At 41.6% G+C, this 18,134-nt stretch overlaps 1 protein-coding gene and 1 long non-coding RNA gene across 6 annotated transcripts in view; one reads left to right on the top strand and one right to left on the bottom strand.

The window, feature by feature from the left end:
• Positions 1 to 2,671, bottom strand: part of LOC120470681 (uncharacterized) — a 62,976-nt gene extending 60,305 nt beyond the window's left edge. The window contains exon 1 of the long non-coding RNA XR_016146748.1: positions 2,615 to 2,671. This is a non-coding gene — a long non-coding RNA (uncharacterized LOC120470681). The remainder of the gene's footprint in view (positions 1 to 2,614) is intronic.
• The window catches only part of gria4a (glutamate receptor, ionotropic, AMPA 4a), a 101,900-nt gene that overhangs the window by 17,029 nt on the left and 66,737 nt on the right, over positions 1 to 18,134 (top strand). For all 5 annotated transcript variants that reach the window (XR_016146732.1, XM_039660290.2, XM_039660289.2 and 2 more), the window contains exons 3-4: positions 9,465 to 9,704; positions 17,695 to 17,879. Coding sequence is in view for 4 of the 5 variants with exons in the window: in XM_039660290.2 (XP_039516224.1) it covers positions 9,465 to 9,704; positions 17,695 to 17,879 (425 nt within the window). In the remaining variant the exon portion in view is untranslated. The remainder of the gene's footprint in view (positions 1 to 9,464; positions 9,705 to 17,694; positions 17,880 to 18,134) is intronic.

Here is an 18,134-nt window from a genome sequence, read left to right as displayed (position 1 = left end):
TTATTCTCTGACCTGGGGCACTCTCGGTTCGGATGCGCTGGCGCACAGCTGGCCACGGGGCCCACGCAAGTATGCGTTTCCCCCAGTGAGCCTCCTTGCACGGGTGTTGTGCAAGATCAAGGAGGACGAGGAGCAGGTCTTGCTGGTAGCCCCCTACTGGCCCACCAAGACGTGGTTCTCCGATCTCATGCTCCTCGCGGCAGCACCTCCTTGGCCTATTCCTCTGAGACAAGACCTACTCTCTCAGAGACGGGGCACTCTGTGGCACCCTCGTCCCGATCTCTGGAGGCTGCACGTGTGGCTCCTGGACGGGACGAGGCAGGTTTGAGTTCGCTGCCACCTGCGGTGGCGGCAACCATCACTTCCGCAAGAGCGTTGTCCACGAGACACCTTTATGCGTTGAAGTGGAACCTCTTCGTCAATTGGTGCTCTTCTCGCGGAGAAGACCCCCGGAGATGTTCGATCAGTGTCGTGCTTTCCTTCCTGCAAGAGGGGTTGGAGCGCAGGCTGTCGCCCTCCACCCTTAAGGTTTACGTCGCGGCCATTGCCGCTTCTCATGAAGCAGTGGAAGGTAAGTCCTTAGGGAAGCACGACCTGGTCATCAGGTTCCTGAGGGGAGCGAGGAGGCTGCATCCGCCTCGTCCTCCCCTCGTACCCTCTTGGGACCTCTCGGTAGTTTTAAGTGCTCTGCAGAGGCATCCCTTTGAGCCTTTGCAATCAGTAGAGTTAAAGTTTCTGTCCATGAAGACAGCACTCCTGGTTGCATTGGCCTCCATCAAGAGGGTGGGGGACCTGCACGCATTCTCCGTTGACGAAGCGTGCCTGGAGTTCGGGCCGGCTTACTCTCACGTGATCCTGAGGCCCCGGCCTGGATATGTGCCCAAGGTTCCCACCACTCCCTTCCGGGACCAGGTGGTGAACCTGCAAGCGCTGCCCCCGGAGGAGGCAGACCCAGCCTTGGCACTGCTCTGTCCGGTACGTGCTCTCCGCACCTATGTCGACAGAACGCAGTGTTTCAGGACCTCAGACCAGCTCTTTGTCTGTCATGGAGGGAGCCAGAAGGGAAGGGCTCTCTCAAAGCAACGGCTGTCCCACTGGATAGTGGATGCCATTGCTTTGTCTTACCAGCAGCAAGGCCTTCCGTGCCCCCTTGGTGTGACGGCCCATTCCACTCGGAGTGTAGCCTCCTCTTGGGCTTTAGCGCACGGCGCCTCGCTAACAGACATCTGCAGAGCTGCAGGCTGGGCGACACCCAACACCTTCGCCAGATTCTATAATCTGCGAATTGAGCCGGTATCCTCTCACGTACTCGTTTCGGCCAGTTCTGGATCCGCTCAGGTGTCTTCGCTTGCTCGCCACTCCACTCCCCGGACTGGATAAGTGCGATATTTCCTCAGTTCTTCCATTGAAGTCTTGAGTCCTCCAGCACCGACGATGCGGGCACCACTGCGTGGCTCTGGATGCTAGCTAGGTGCCTCCATGCGCACGGTTCCCCATGGTAACCGTCTCATGTGTATTATCCACTGTAAGCCTCTCTGAGCATGTGTCTTCCCTTGGCAAGCCATCTGCCACCCCTGGAGTTTAAATCAGTAGCCACCTGCGGTTGGTACTCCAGTGTTCCATATGTGTCCCTAGGTGGCCATATGTGTATTCTTAAGTCCTCCCTTCGGTAGGCAGCTGGTAGCATGTCCCCTTCGGGATATGTTTCCCAGTGTACCTTGGTAATCCTGTGTCAAAGTCGGATCCCCAAAAAAAAAAAAAAAAAAAAAGAGGTAAGGCTCGGGGGTTCAGTCTTTCGCAGGGCACTGGAAGACAGCTTGAAGATGGCGTGATGGCACAGACCCCCAATCTCCGTCACTTCTGACGTAACTCGAAGTGACTACGATAGGGAACGTCTCGGTTACGTATGTAACCCTCGTTCCCTGAGTAAGGGAACGGAGACGTTACGTCTCCCTGCCACTTCTGCTGTATCGCTGGGTAGAGGCCGAGTTCAGTCTTGGCTCCTCAGCGAAGACATACTGCGGTTGCGTTCACTTCCTCCTTTTATACTCACGGAGTAGGGCGGAGTACGCTATGCAAATTTCCGCAGCCCCAAGGCATTGCATGCCATTGGCTCGTGTTTTAATACTCGAAGAGGATTGGCTTTCTATGCGAAACCCCCAATCTCCGTCACTTCTGACGTAACGTCTCCGTTCCCTTACTCAGGGAACGAGGGTTACATACGTAACCGAGACGGTTTGTGTAATTCTGACAATATATAATTAATATTGTTTATTTATTAAAATTGTATTGAAAAAATAATTTAAACGTACAGTATATAAATAAACAGTCTGGGTGCCTAATGCAAATTTGAGGGCAAAATCTGCTTAACTATCTTTAAAATAACGTGAAAAATCTTTACAGGCTTCAATTTCAGGTTATAATATAATTGATTTACAAATAAAAATGTAACTGTCATTGGTTTGACAAATCAAAACAAGCACAGATGCACAAGCCTGCAGCAATCCAGGTACAAAACTTGAACTTGTGTTCTGTGCGTCTCAACCATCTGTGTGTGTAACTGTGTGTGTCTATGAGACAAAAAGTGAGAGTGCGTGTGTATATACTTGGTTACCTTGGCAACACATGATGGCTGATTTGCTGCAGCAGAAATAGTTTGATGATTCATTCTGTTGAGAACCAAACACACACACACACACACACACACACACACACACACACACACACACACACACACACACACGAGTTTGCTTACGTACATGGTCAGAAAGTCAGTTTCAAAGTTTTTGAGATTAACAGAAAACAACCTGTTTGTATCCAACCTGTATGGATCTAAATCAAGAATAACTCATTTTATATATATGTATATATATATATATAAATAAGAGTTTGTGCTACTGTTTATTACTATACTATATTACTCTCTCTCTCTAATACTCTCTCTGGTATCTTCAAATTAAATTTAATGCTTTTTAATGGATTTTTTTAACACATTTTTTTATGTTTTTAATGCCATACTTTACCCATGACTAACCACGGATATTAGTGCTGTTAATCGATTAAAAAAAAAAATAACTCGATTAAACACAAATTTTTCTTCTGTGATTATTCGCAATTAAAAACACTTTGCCTACATTTTTATAGGTTTACATTATTTATTTATTTTTTTATTTCACAGTTAATCTACAAATTAATGTGGAGACAACATACACAAACATACTTGTTTAATGGCATGTTTTTATGAAATGATTACAAACCCGTCCGCATGTCGCTCGGCCGCACACTGGCTCCGCTGTTTATCACACTAACGGACATATTTTGCGACAGCGAATGAAAATGATTAATTATGAAGGCTGTATTGAAATAAATTGATAATATAAAATTATCTTTAAAACTATCTCAATTTTTAATGCCTGTATGGTTAAAATATAATGCTTTTTAAGGCCTCTCTCTCTCTCTCTCTCTCTCTCTCTCTCTCTCTCTCTCTCTCTCTCTCTCTCTCTCGGTATAAAGCTTATTCCATTAATGGATTAAACTTTATTGGCACTCATGTTAAACTATGGTCCTCTCTTGACTGACCGGCTGACCCCTGCACTGTCACGCTAATGAACAAAGTCACAACACACAGCTAAAAGTGGACTTATCATTACTTAGTGCAGGAACTGTGTGTGTGTAAATATGTGTGTTAGTGTATGTTAGTGTGCGTGTGTGTGTGTGTGTGTGAGAGAGAGAGAGAGAGAGAGAGAGACCACACATGTACAGTATAATCTAAATCCTAATATAAATCCTTTTTATTTTATTTATTAATCTTTGTTTATTTAATTATTATTTTTGTGTACTAAATGTTCTAAATCATTTTCTATGTCGTTTTGATGCTTTGGCGATACAAAATTGATTTTTTTTTTGTCAATGCCAATAAAGCTTTCTGAACTGAATTGAGAGAGAGAGAGAGTTTTTGAAGTAGAAAAACTAAAATATTTCATATATCCTTTCTCTGGATATTATGTAGCGACTGATTCGATACAATACTTATTAATTGTACTGTACTAACATAAATATAAAAATTACGTATTAATTTCACATAAAAATCTGTCTGAATTGACTCACTAATACCAAGTAACAAACAATGCGCCAATTACATGCCATCAGCAACTGAAGATAGTTTATAAACGGTTCATTTAATTATGGGTAATAAAAATACAAGCGTTATCCAATCTCAGTTGTTCTCAAACAGTGGGACGCGACCCATGCATGATCACACGTCACTTCTTTATTTATTTAGCGTTCTTGTTCCCTTATTAAGTAATAAAATTCAATTAACCAATTCATAGTGTCTGATAAAGTAAATGCTAACGCACGGGAGGAACACTTTCCATATCTGTACTCGTTGATGGCATGAAGTTGGCTCTGTTTCTAGTCGAATTAGACAGATTAAAACGGTAATATTCCTAAAAACCTTCTTACTTTTGTACAATAAATGCGTCTGGGATCGCACCGGTGAACATCTGTCCTGAAGCAAAACCAGTGTGAATCACTCTGAACTGTGAACTGTGTGCGTCCTCATCTGGGGAACGATGAGGATTTGGGTAAATGGTGAATCGGTGTGTGTTTGTGATTTTATTAAAGTTAACTGTGTTTAGAGTGCCCACTCTATTGCACATTCTATTGAGAGAGAGAGAGAGGTAGAGAGAGGTAGAGGTAGAGTTGTAGAGAGAGAGGGTTCCATTACTTCAAAAAGTTTCTGCTGGTGAAATCAAACGCACTGGCACTGATCTGTGATTGGTCTGTTAGCACATTAGGCCACACCCCCTATGGGCGGGTTTTAAAGGGTGGGATATAGTCTTTACAGAAATCCCCCTCTCTTACACTTCCTCATACAATGACGTAAAATGAAGATTTTTGCGTCATTGTAGGACGAAGGGAAAAAGGTAAATAGAGAGCCTAAGTCCCGCCCCTCCGCTTCCGGCTCATGGGACCTTATTTCGGAAAAAATATGAATGGTAGTCAATGGCGAGAGACAACTTATCTTTTTATTCCGTCTGAACTGTGCCCTCAATTACACATATGATGTTTGTCAATTTAAAAGATAATTCTGAAAGTCAAAAACGTCGCAGTTTGTCGTACAACAGAAGAGTAACGTTTAGTTTTATGTGAAAATCGCTCTGTGAACTACATCTCCCAGAAGCGAAACAACGAGTGAGAGCCGCTGCTCGTGTGTGTGCAGTGGTACGAAACACTGTATGACGGCGTAACGTTACGATTATAACGTAAGACTGTAGAAACAATGACAGACGTTAGCCTCAGTAAAGTTAGCTTCATTCATTGAGAGAAAATGTGCGCCTTTGGGGTTTGTAGTCTTTGTAATTACGTATTTTCACAGTCTTATACCTCAACGGTTTTACATCAAACTGCGACTTTCTTTACTTTAAAACGTATCTTTTAAATTGTCAAACATCATATGTGTAATTCAGGGCACAATTCAAACCAGATCAACGTATTTGTTGTCTCTCGCCATTGACGACCATTCAATATTTTTCCGAAATAAGGTCCCATGGTGGTCGACCGGAAGGGGAGGGACTTAGGCTCTCTATAGCGGATTTCTCTCGTCTCAGGGGAAAATGAGAGATTCAATAGTATAACTGGATTTCTAACAATGGAAATCTTAACGCAAATGGGTGGAGTGTCCCTTTAAAAGAAGTTATTACTCCACCCCCCTGCGTGACATCATTAACCAACATGGTTGAACACCACTTTGCAACAATATGGTTTCGGGAAACAGTCGTGACTGGCTAGTTGGTTTCTTCAACTTTGGCGGTGAGTTACCGCGCCGTACGGGAAACACACCCGCGGTTAGGACGTGCTGTCAGAGGAAGAACAGGGAAAGGTGGAATAGCTTGACATCTATGAATGAATGTAATAAATAGAGAGTCCACACTGATGAGCTCAATTATTCCTGTGGCTGAAGGTGATTTCATCAGAATGTAAAAGATTGATAAAGTAAGTGTGCGAGTGCGGGCTGACAAAAGGTCGGTCGACTGGTGTATTAAATTTAGAAGGTTTAGCAGAGTGACATCAGTGTTAGACTGCGTTTTCATCACACCCCTGAAGGTTGTTAGAAAAGCGCACACACACACACACACACACACTCACTCTTAAAAACATGAGGCTCAGACACCTCAAGGCTGTGTTAAAAAAGATCCGCTCTTCTCTTTCCCCACAAGACAAGCGACTATAACAGTCACAAAACACAAGACCTCTTTTAACAGAGACAGACAGAGAGAGAGATGTCTCTGATGCCACTGAAGTCGACATGAAACGCTTTTCACAAACCTGACGTAATACTGAGCGAAACGGGATATTCAGTAAGAAGAAGAATGTATAGGACAAAACTTTTATCCATCGAGTTTACTGGATGTTAGTCAAGTGAACTTTATAGCAGAATAGAGTTGGGGTGATTGGATGTGTTGGGAAAGTGCTCAAACACACCCCAAGTACACACACGTAATAAGCCACGAAAAAAAGTCAAATAAACAACAAAATAATATCAAATGCCAAATATAACGTCATTTTACATGTTTAAAGTCTCAAAACTCATCTTTGATCACTAAAATTACATATATTAAAACGTTTTTTTTTTTTAGGTCTGCCAAACATCCAAAATAAAAGTTTGTGTTTATATAATATATGTGGGTGCACTGTGTATAATTATATATATATATATATATATATATATATATATATATATACACACATGCTTGAATATATGTAAGAAATATTTTCATGTATATACTGTGTATATATATTTATAAATAATCTATATTATATACAAATATTTTATATATAAATAATATTTTTTCTTATATATACATATGTGTTTGTATATATATATATATATATAAAATAATTATACACAGTGCACCCACATATATTATATAAACACAAACTTTTATTTTGAATGCGATTAATCGCGATTAATCGTTTGACAGCCCTAGTTTTTTTCCTTGAATGTAGCTCGACACCCTTGCCTCATTTAGTATGCGCGGACCTATGAATATGCAAATGAGCCCCGCCTCCACTCACTCACTCAGCTGAGATCCACTGGTTGACGATCACACGTTAATCTGATTTGTTACAAGGTCGTTTGTGACGTCAGAAACACCAGAGACGAGAGGGGAAAAGGTTGTTGCTGAAGTGGAGAAAGTTACTATATTTTGATGAAACATTATGAATTTTAGTTGTTTTTATGAAAACTAAACATAAAAAAGATCATTACTTTGAATAAAATATATATATATATATATATATATATATCATTTGAAAAAAAAATATATATATAACTTTTTTTTAAAATTGAAAGTAATGAACTTTTTATGTTTAGTTTTCATAAAACAACTTAAATTCATAATGTTTCATCAAAATATAGTAACTTTCTCCACTTCAGCAACAACCTTTTCCCCTCTCGTCTCTGATGAGGCATTGTAAGACTTTGGGTTTTTTCAGTTAACATTGTATAAATAAAATATTATTCTTCCCCCATAATCCGTCCATCCGGATCATCCCAGCACTTTTATAAACTGTCGTCTGTATCTCCATGGTGACTGATATTCCCCCCGCGAGTCGAGAGTGTGTTCAGTCTATAAATAACTGGACAGACGCTGTTCGTCCGTCCTTTGATTGGTCTGATGATGAATCAGTACATTATGAAAGAGAAATTCATATACATTTTTCATCATCAATAATTCCATCATGCCAATAGAGGAATGGATGTTTTTCACATCCTTTTATCAATATTTCAGAAACACACATTGAGTTTCCGAGAAAGACTGTTATGATGGAAACGCAGGAGTGACAACTAAAAGAGGAGAGCAAGAACAGTGTGTTTGATCCTGCAGTGGAAAACCAGAGTACGTCATTCATAGAAAGCGACAGAAAACGCAACGTTTTAAACTTACATCAAAGAACCGACAGACAAACTGTGTGTGAGTGTGTGTGAATGTGTGTGTTTGCTTGACTCCTTTGAAGATTAAACACTGACTACTGAAGTCTCTCTCTCTCTCTCTCTCTCTCTCTCTCTCTCAGAAAAACATTGTAAATGTGTTTATTATTGAAGTTAAATCTTACAAAACCTGTCATGTTTCACCTCGGAATCAAAGAAGAAAATATATTTTGTATGTAGACAATTATTCCTATTGAAACTTATAAGATCTCTGCCAATATTAAACAATAATGCAATGTAATTCAATTCAAAAACTACATTGTAATGTATATTATGTGTAATAATACACACACACAAACAGCCTAAAACTAACTTTTTGCTGGTCCATAAATATTTTTTACCTGCCTCCTTTGACACCAAAATTTTAGATAACATTGTCGATTCCAATTTTAAACTACAAGCCTGACTATTTTAAATTTTAACCCCTTAAGTTGCCATTACACATTTAAAACAGTAATATCCAATACTTCACCTAAACTAATATTGACAAACTATAAATCATTTGAAAGCTTACAATCTGTAGTTTTCATATTTGGTGATTGATTTTCAAACTATATTACAGAAGAGTCAAAATCTATCAATTTGCAACAAGAATATTTTAATACTCCTAAGTCATGTTGAGACTTTTATTTTGAAATGGTGATGAACATATTCAACACTATGGAATATGTAGTCAATAGTACAGGACAATTGTACTATTGTCAATATATATATAATATATTACAATTATATCGCCTAAATGTTTGTGTTTTTACAATGGGGTAATTTTGTTGTGTTTACACAACAGTAGGAAGCTTAATTTCAATCTTTGAATTAAATTGAAAAAAAAAGATACAAACAAAGAAAAAAGTTTTGGGGTAGGTCTAACACTATAGTATTCAGAAATACTACAGAAAATGAATAAAGTAATCACATGTAAAATAACACAGTCTTTTAGTTCTGATTCCTGACTAAACGAAATACATAGGCTATTAATTCTCACTCCTTACAATTAAAGCTATCTTTTGTTGTTTTGACGACAACATTAATGACAGTCACTTTCACTGCTAGTGCACTGATCCATTGCTGTTTTTATTATACTGTCACACGCGTTTTATACAAAACCGACTGTGTTTGCTAGTATACTTACCAAGACTGGAATTTTGACACAATTTTTGTTGCATATTTTGCAAAATATTACGTTTTGTTGGAGGTCTGACCTCTTGTAACCAAACCACTTCCATTCTATTGAAGTAGCTCACTTTTATGTACTAAATTGTCATCGGAGGCAGACAGGTGATGTTGTTGTGCATGCTAGGAAACATAAATGCGCCTTACGTCATCGTGTCGCGATATGACACTTTTTTATCGCGTTAAAATTTATACCGATATTATCGTGAACGGTATGATATGTTACACCCCTACCATGAATTGTCCGTTTAGTTTGTCGTTCGCTGTGTGACATGTTCTCGGTGCTATTTCTGTGCAGTCTGTTCGCAGTATTCCCGAGGGGTGTTCGCGATCTTCGGCCTGTACGATAAGCGCTCGGTCCACACGCTGACGTCGTTCTGCAGTGCGCTGCACATCTCTCTGGTGACGCCCAGTTTCCCAGCCGAGGGAGAGACTCAGTTCGTGCTGCAGCTCCGTCCCTCCATCCGGGGGGCGCTAATGAGTCTCCTCGACCACTACGACTGGAACCGCTTCGTATTTCTGTACGACACCGACAGAGGTAAGCAGCGTCACACACACACATTCACACCAAGAATCCTATTCAACAATTAACAGTGTTCGTTGATATTTATCTTTTGGCAAACAATGAACCTTTGGTCTAATAAAACATCGGTACCTAGTCAACCGTTCTCTGAGTTTTGTTTTCATGATAATCGAATGTAAAGAGTTTTATCTCTAAAAGCTGTTTAGTGTATAATGCTAGTAATGGGGGCATTGACTAAGTAAAAAGAAATCGCTAGTTTATACCACTAACAAGGCTCAAAATAGCCGCACACTAACGCAGTAACATAATGAGGGTCCATACATGCAAAACGAAGCATTGAGAACTTTGTAAGTGTACAGACTGTTTAATAAGAAGATACTTTATGAAGACAGTTTACTTCGCGTATACAGACAGCAGCCATCTTAAAAAATAGTCTCGATAAGTCAAACCACGAACGTCGTGCTGAGTGATCTGAATTGTATGAAGTTCAGCGAACTTCTGAACTGTATGAACGGCGTTCAGGGATCGACTTATCGAGACTATTTTTTAAGATGGCTCCTGTCTGTATACGCGAAGTGAACTGTCTTCATAAAGTATCTTCTTATTAAACGGTCTGTACACTTACAAAGTTCTCAATGCTTCGTTTTGCATGTATGGAGCCTCATTATGTTACTGCGTTAGTTTGGGGCTATTTTGAGCCTTGTTAGTGGTATAAACTAACGATTTCTTTTTACTTAGTAAATGCCCCCATTACTAGCATTATACGCTAAACAGTTTTTAGAGATAAAACTCTTTACATTCGATTATCATGAAAACAAAACTCAGAGAACGGTTGACTATGTACCGATGTTTTATTAGACCAAAGGTTCATTGTTCGCCGGAGTTCTCCTTTAAAAATGAAGATTCTTTATTATGGGTATCGATGGTTCCATGGAACCTTCTATTCCACAAAGGTTCTCTTTAGAATGTTCACTGAATGCTTCTTGCTTCTTTTGGAACCTTCATTTTTTAAAGTGCGCACACATTTGTAGCTCAGCTGCGGTCTAATTCTCCCGCCTGGCATCATGGGAGTCCTGGAGCGAGGCAAGACCTCTCTCTCTGTGTCAGGCCTTTCAGAACAGGAGCATTTCTTGATATAGTTTGCCAGTCTGCAGTTGGCTCTTCTTCGGCCCAGTTTAAGCCCAGCGCTGGGCCACTGAAGGCCCGAGATCTCCCCCCTGCTGTTCTGAGGTCAGTGGAGCGTAAAACTGCTCATCCTCGAGCCCAGAGCGACACGGGCCGCAAGCCAGTCATTCAGTCATCCGTGATCTCCCGCTTAAAGGCGAGAAAGAGAAGCTAATGGATCTACTCGCGTCCGCTTGGTTTTCTTCATCTCCTCTCTCGATTAAGAAGCACTGAGGCTTGAATTTCACCCCTATAGTCTTTCAATACAAGTTGCTTTATCTGAGGAACGACGCAGCTTGTTTTTTGTTGATTCCCTGCGGTTTATCCGGCTCGGAGACACTTGCGTTGACCTCACACCGCGAGATCTGCATTGCGGAAACATCCGCCTCCGCTAAAACGTCTCGCGTCGCTCGCTAGCACACATGTGAAACGGCTAATCGCAGGGGAACGTCCGGCTTGTCGAGAGACGTTAGCATCACTGGCAGCGGTGAAACGGAGTCGAGGATGCTTGTGGAAAAGAGATTCTCAGCTGATTTAACTAAACATAAATGAACACTGAAATCCTTTCATTAAATGCTTTTATTTAGCTAAAAGCCACCCTTTTGGCCAGGACTTAGATGTAAAACAACTAACAACAGTTTGTCTTGTAGCTTGATTAACACAGGAAAGCTTATTCAAAAGACACTTTTACATTTATACAGAAAACAGCAATGAAATGAGCAGAAATGTCTTTGGGGTGTGCGATATTCACAAAAAATGATATCTCAATATTTTATGGGATATTGTTGATGACGATTATTAGATTATTAGTTTTTTTTGCTGATATCTCGGTTTGTTTAGGCCTGTTTTCATATTCCTCATGTTAGTTCACAGCAGTGACAGAAATTAACCTTTGCCACCTTAAATTGATTCCAGGGGCATTTTTGCCATTAAAAGATAATTTTGCAACCAAAAAAAAAAGCAAAACCTTTTTAAATGTATGCATTATCTTTTTTGTCAGATTTTTTTTTTTTTACATATTAAGAAATTAAAGCAACAAAATAATTGTTTGCACTGCAGAAGTGGAACGCGTTAATACTGGCGAGTCTGCATCGTCAACATTATCTTTGCAGCCACTGACATAGGAAACGCTAGTTTATTAATAAACAATTCAAATGTTTCATGAATAATCATTACTTATGGTGAATAAGTATCCAAGTATCCTTCTTTGTGGCAAGCTTTATATGTTAAGATACATGGCCAGGAGTTACTATCTTGAGGCCACGAGTTAATAGTAATAGTAATAGTAACTCCTGGCCATGTATCTTAACATATAAAGCTTGCCACTAAGACATTTTTTAATATACAGTGATGTGAATAAGTTTGGACACCCATGCTATCTTATGGAAAGTACCTCATGCCAATCTCTAGGTGTGGTGGAAGGTGTGTGATGATGTGGGGATATTTTAATCCCAAAGGCCAAGGGAACTTTATCAGGATGCATATTATCCTGGATCCATGAAATAACTGGCTTTTAAAAATAAAAATCTGCCTGACTCTATGGGAATTTAACATAGGGGTGCCCTGACTTATGCACCCTGTATTTTAAGGAAAAACATTTATTTATTTATGATACATTATTCATTCACAAAGAAAATTGGTGTCCTTAAAGGTTGGAGTTTTCCTCATTTTTCTAATTAAGGCATTAAGATCAACATCCAAAAGATGATTTTTTATTCCTCTTTTTAGGCAACTTTAGCATGGGTTTCCAAACTTATTCACATCAACGTAACTCCGATTGTGTTCGTCTGAAAGAATAATGTCATATAGCCTACACCTAAGATGGCTTGAGGATGAGTCCGTCTGAGTGGGCTAATTTTCAATTTTGGGTGAACTATTCCTTTAACGTGATCAACAGTTAAACCAGTGCCTGGTGTCTCGAGAACACACTCCCTGAAACTGGTTCGAAAGTGAAAGCGATTTTCCGTTATCTCTGCGCAAACCTCAAAAACGCAAAACCGTGAAACATCACACATGCGCATCACGTGTTCAGGCTATAGTTGTGTGTGTTTGAATATATATGTGCGCAGGCGTGTAGTCCTTCACAAATCAACCCCGAACAAACTACTTGTCTGGCCTTAAAATTAATAACACATACACTGTAAAAAAATATTGATGGTTTTACTTTAAAAAGTAAATAACCTGGTTGCCTTAAAATTTTAAGTTGATTGAACTGGAAAAAGTGAGTTAATACAATGAAGGAGAATGATTTAATCATCAGAAACTCAAAATTATATGTTATCTGAACTAAATAAATCATTTAAGTTGATTTGACGAAAGAAAAAATGTTGTGATTACAACACTGTAAAATAATATTGTTGGTTTAACTTAAAAAAGTAAGTAACCTGGGTTGCCTTAAAATTTGAAGTTGATTGAACTGGAAAAAGTGAGTTAATACAAAGAAGGAGATTAATTTAATCATCAGAAACTCAAAATAATAAGTTATCTCAACTAAATAAATTATTATAAAGTTGATTTGACAAAAGAAAATATGTTGTGATAACAAATCTTGAAAATATTTTTTACAGTGTATAATACAGTGTAAAAAAAAATCCTATCTGTGATCGAATATGTTCAAACAGCCGCCGTCTCTCAAGAGCTCGAGTCGGAGCCGGTTTAAACTGTCGGCTGGAGACACAAGTTTGGTTTGAAGAGGAAAAAACAGACCAAAACACACACACACACACACACACACAGCATTCGGCTGGTCTCTTGACTGTCAGAGCAGAAATTAAAGCTGACGTTCTCAGTGTTTCTCTGTCGTCTCCGGTCGTGTTCATATGCAAATAAGCTTATTTCGTCCATTAGATTGAAAGATGAAGGACAGAAGTGTGTGAAAGTGGACAAAAGAGACGGATTGAAACACCAGGTGTGAACGGGAATGCGTCTCTCTTGTGATCCGATCGAGCAAACGCATCTTAATATCAGGGCGACAATCTCTCAGCCCATTCCTCCTGAACCCAACATTGATCCCGAGAACTGATTGTTCGCTCAGCATCTAATCTAACCAGACCCTAATATGTGGATTTAGGAGATGGTCAATGATATTTGCTAACGCACATGCTGTGTCCAGTCCACATACGACGAGTCCGTTCTGTCCACACACACACACAGACTCTCCGGGTCTCTGTTGGCAGTCTGTGTTTACTCACAGGACAGCTGCTGCTATTTCCTTATTGTGTGTGTGTGTGTGTGTGTGTGTGTGCTCATGGTCATCTGTGGTCTGTGTGTGTGTTGTGGTTTGTGTTGCTCTGATAAGAGGAACCAGCACAAACACACATTCAGACGCTGCATTTGTCCTGATGTCCAAAGTCCTGCGGTGCGACGAAGGGCCGATTTAAAGGACATCTGTTGCTCTTGGCCGACGACATCACTGGCAGAACACACACGGGACATTTGGACTGGAGATGAAGCCAGAGCACACACGCAAAGACACACACACACACACACACACACAAACACACGTAGAAACACACACACACTCACACACACCACGCAAACACACACCTGTAGAAACACACCACACACACACACGCACACTCCCGTAGAAACACGCACACACAAACACACACCTGTAGAAACACACCACACACACACACACGCACACACTCCCGTAGAAACACGCACACACAAACACACACCTGTAGAAACACACCACACACACACACACGCACACACTCCCGTAGAAACACGCACACACAAACACACACACACCTGTAGAAACACGCACACACACTCAAGCACACACCTGTAGAAACACACCACACACACACACACACACGCACACACTCCCGTAGAAACACGCGCACACACACTCAAACACACACCTGTAGAAACACACCACACACGCACACACTCCCGTAGAAACACGCGCACACACACTCAAACACACACCTGTAGAAACACACCACACACACACGCACACACTCCCGTAGAAACACGCACACTCAAACCCACTCCCCGTAGAAACACACCACACACACATACACACCTGTAGAAACACACGCACACACACATACACACCTGTAGAAACACACGCACACACACATACACACTCCCGTAGAAACACACACACACACACACACGCACACACACACTCCCATAGAAACACGCACACACAAACACACACCTGTAGAAACACACGCACACACTCAAACACACACCACACACACATATACACACTCCCGTAGAAACACACACACACACACACACGCGCACACACTCCCGTAGAAACACGCACACACAAACACACACCTGTAGAAACACACGCACCTGTAGAAACACACGCACACACACATACACACCTGTAGAAACACACGCACACACACATACACACTCCCGTAGAAACACACACACACACACACACGCACACACACACTCCCATAGAAACACGCACACACAAACACACACCTGTAGAAACACACGCACACACTCAAACACACACCACACACACATATACACACTCCCGTAGAAACACACACACACACACACACACACGCGCACACACTCCCGTAGAAACACGCACACACAAACACACACCTGTAGAAACACACGCACCTGTAGAAACACACGCACACACAAACACACACCTGTAGAAACACACCACACACACACACACACACGCACACACTCCCGTAGAAACACGCGCACACACACACAAACACACACCTGTAGAAACACACCACACACACACACACGCACACACTCCCGTAGAAACACGCACACACAAACACACACACACCTGTAGAAACACGCACACACACTCAAGCACACACCTGTAGAAACACACCACACACACTCAAGCACACACCTGTAGAAACACACCACACACACACACACACACGCACACACTCCCGTAGAAACACGCGCACACACACTCAAACACACACCTGTAGAAACACACCACACACACACACGCACACACTCCCGTAGAAACACGCGCACACACACTCAAACACACACCTGTAGAAACACACCACACACACACACGCACACACTCCCGTAGAAACACGCGCACACACACTCAAACACACACCTGTAGAAACACACCACACACACACGCACACACTCCCGTAGAAACACGCACACTCAAACCCACTCCCCGTAGAAACACACCACACACACATACACACCTGTAGAAACACACGCACACACACATACACACCTGTAGAAACACACGCACACACACATACACACTCCCGTAGAAACACACACACACACACACACGCACACACACACTCCCATAGAAACACGCACACACAAACACACACCTGTAGAAACACACGCACACACTCAAACACACACCACACACACATATACACACTCCCGTAGAAACACACACACACACACACACACGCGCGCACACACTCCCGTAGAAACACGCACACACAAACACACACCTGTAGAAACACACGCACCTGTAGAAACACACGCACACACAAACACACACCTGTAGAAACACACGCACACACAAACACACACCTGTAGAAACACACGCACACACTCAAACACACACCACACACACATATACACACTCCCGTAGAAACACGCACACACAAACACACACCTGTAGAAACACACGCACACACACTCAAATACACTCCACATAGAAACACACCACACACACACACACGCACACACTCCCGTAGAAACACACACACACAAACGCACTCCCAGTAGAAACACACCACACAAACACACACCTGTTGAAACACACACACACACACTCAAATACACTCCACGTAGAAACACACCACACACACACACGCACACACTCCCGTAGAAACACACACACACAAACACACTCCCAGTAGAAACACACCACACAAACACACACTTTTAGAAACACATACCACACACACACCTGTAGAAACACACCAAGCAGACACACCTGTTGAAACACACACACTCAAATACACTCCACGTAGAAACACACCACACACACACACGCACACACTCCCGTAGAAACACACACACACAAACACACTCCCAGTAGAAACACACCACACAAACACACACTTTTAGAAACACATACCACACACACACCTGTAGAAACACACCAAGCAGACACACCTGTTGAAACACACACACTCAAATACACTCCACGTAGAAACACACCACACACACACACGCACACACTCCCGTAGAAACACACACACACAAACACACTCCCAGTAGAAACACACCACACAAACACACACTTTTAGAAACACATACCACACACACACCTGTAGAAACACACCAAGCAGACACACCTGTTGAAACACACACACACACACACACTCAAATACACTCCACGTAGAAACACACCACACACACACACGCACACACACACTCCCGTAGAAACACACACACACAAACACACTCCCAGTAGAAACACACCACACAAACACACACTTTTAGAAACACACACACACACACCCGTAGACACACACGCACTTAAATGTATGGGAGCTTGTTTCCACCACAGAATAAAACATTTTAAAAGATAATTGCGACTTTTTATCTCACAATTGCAAGTTTACATTGAGGAATAAAGTCAGAATTGCGGGATATCAAGTCAGAAATGTGAGATCAAAAAGTCACAATTACCTTTTTTACATTTTATTCTGTGGCTGAAACAATTTTCCATACAAATGAGACAACTGCTGACGTACAACACGGGTGTAGACCGATTATCTAAGACATGACTGAGTTCATAGTGAGTAAAGTCAGAGACATAAGCCAACGTGTGTATGCCTGTAACTGAAGATCTACGAATATACACACACACACACACACACACATGTGGTGTTCTTGCTAGGATACGCCATCCTGCAGGCCATAATGGAGAAGGCGGGTCAGAACGGTTGGCAGGTCAGCGCCATCTGTGTGGAGAACTTCAACGACGCGAGTTACCGAAGGCTTCTGGAGGACCTGGACCGGCGACAGGAGAAGAAGTTCGTCATCGACCTCGAGGCCGAGCGACTCCAGAACCTTCTAGAGCAGGTGAGCACGACCGCGGCCAAAACATTACAACATTAAAGCCAATTCACCCCATTTACTTTCTTCATAGTACACATGCCACGTTTCCATTACCCTTCAAATTGCGAGTTGAAATTACGCACAATGGAAACACGTTGTTTCAAAAAACTCCCGTTTATCTCAAAAAAGATAAAAGATTTTACGCTTGCATGAGGAGGTTTTTCAGGCAATATTTCCCAAAACTGCAATGGAAACAGTTGCTGCGTCCCAATTCGCACA

This window comes from Pimephales promelas, chromosome 16 (assembly GCF_988280905.1).
Source record: "Pimephales promelas chromosome 16, fPimPro1.hap1.1, whole genome shotgun sequence".
NCBI lineage: Eukaryota > Metazoa > Chordata > Actinopteri > Cypriniformes > Leuciscidae > Pimephales > Pimephales promelas.
The sequence above is the reverse complement of the archived record's forward strand: the minus strand, read 5'-3'. Positions and strand labels throughout refer to the sequence as shown.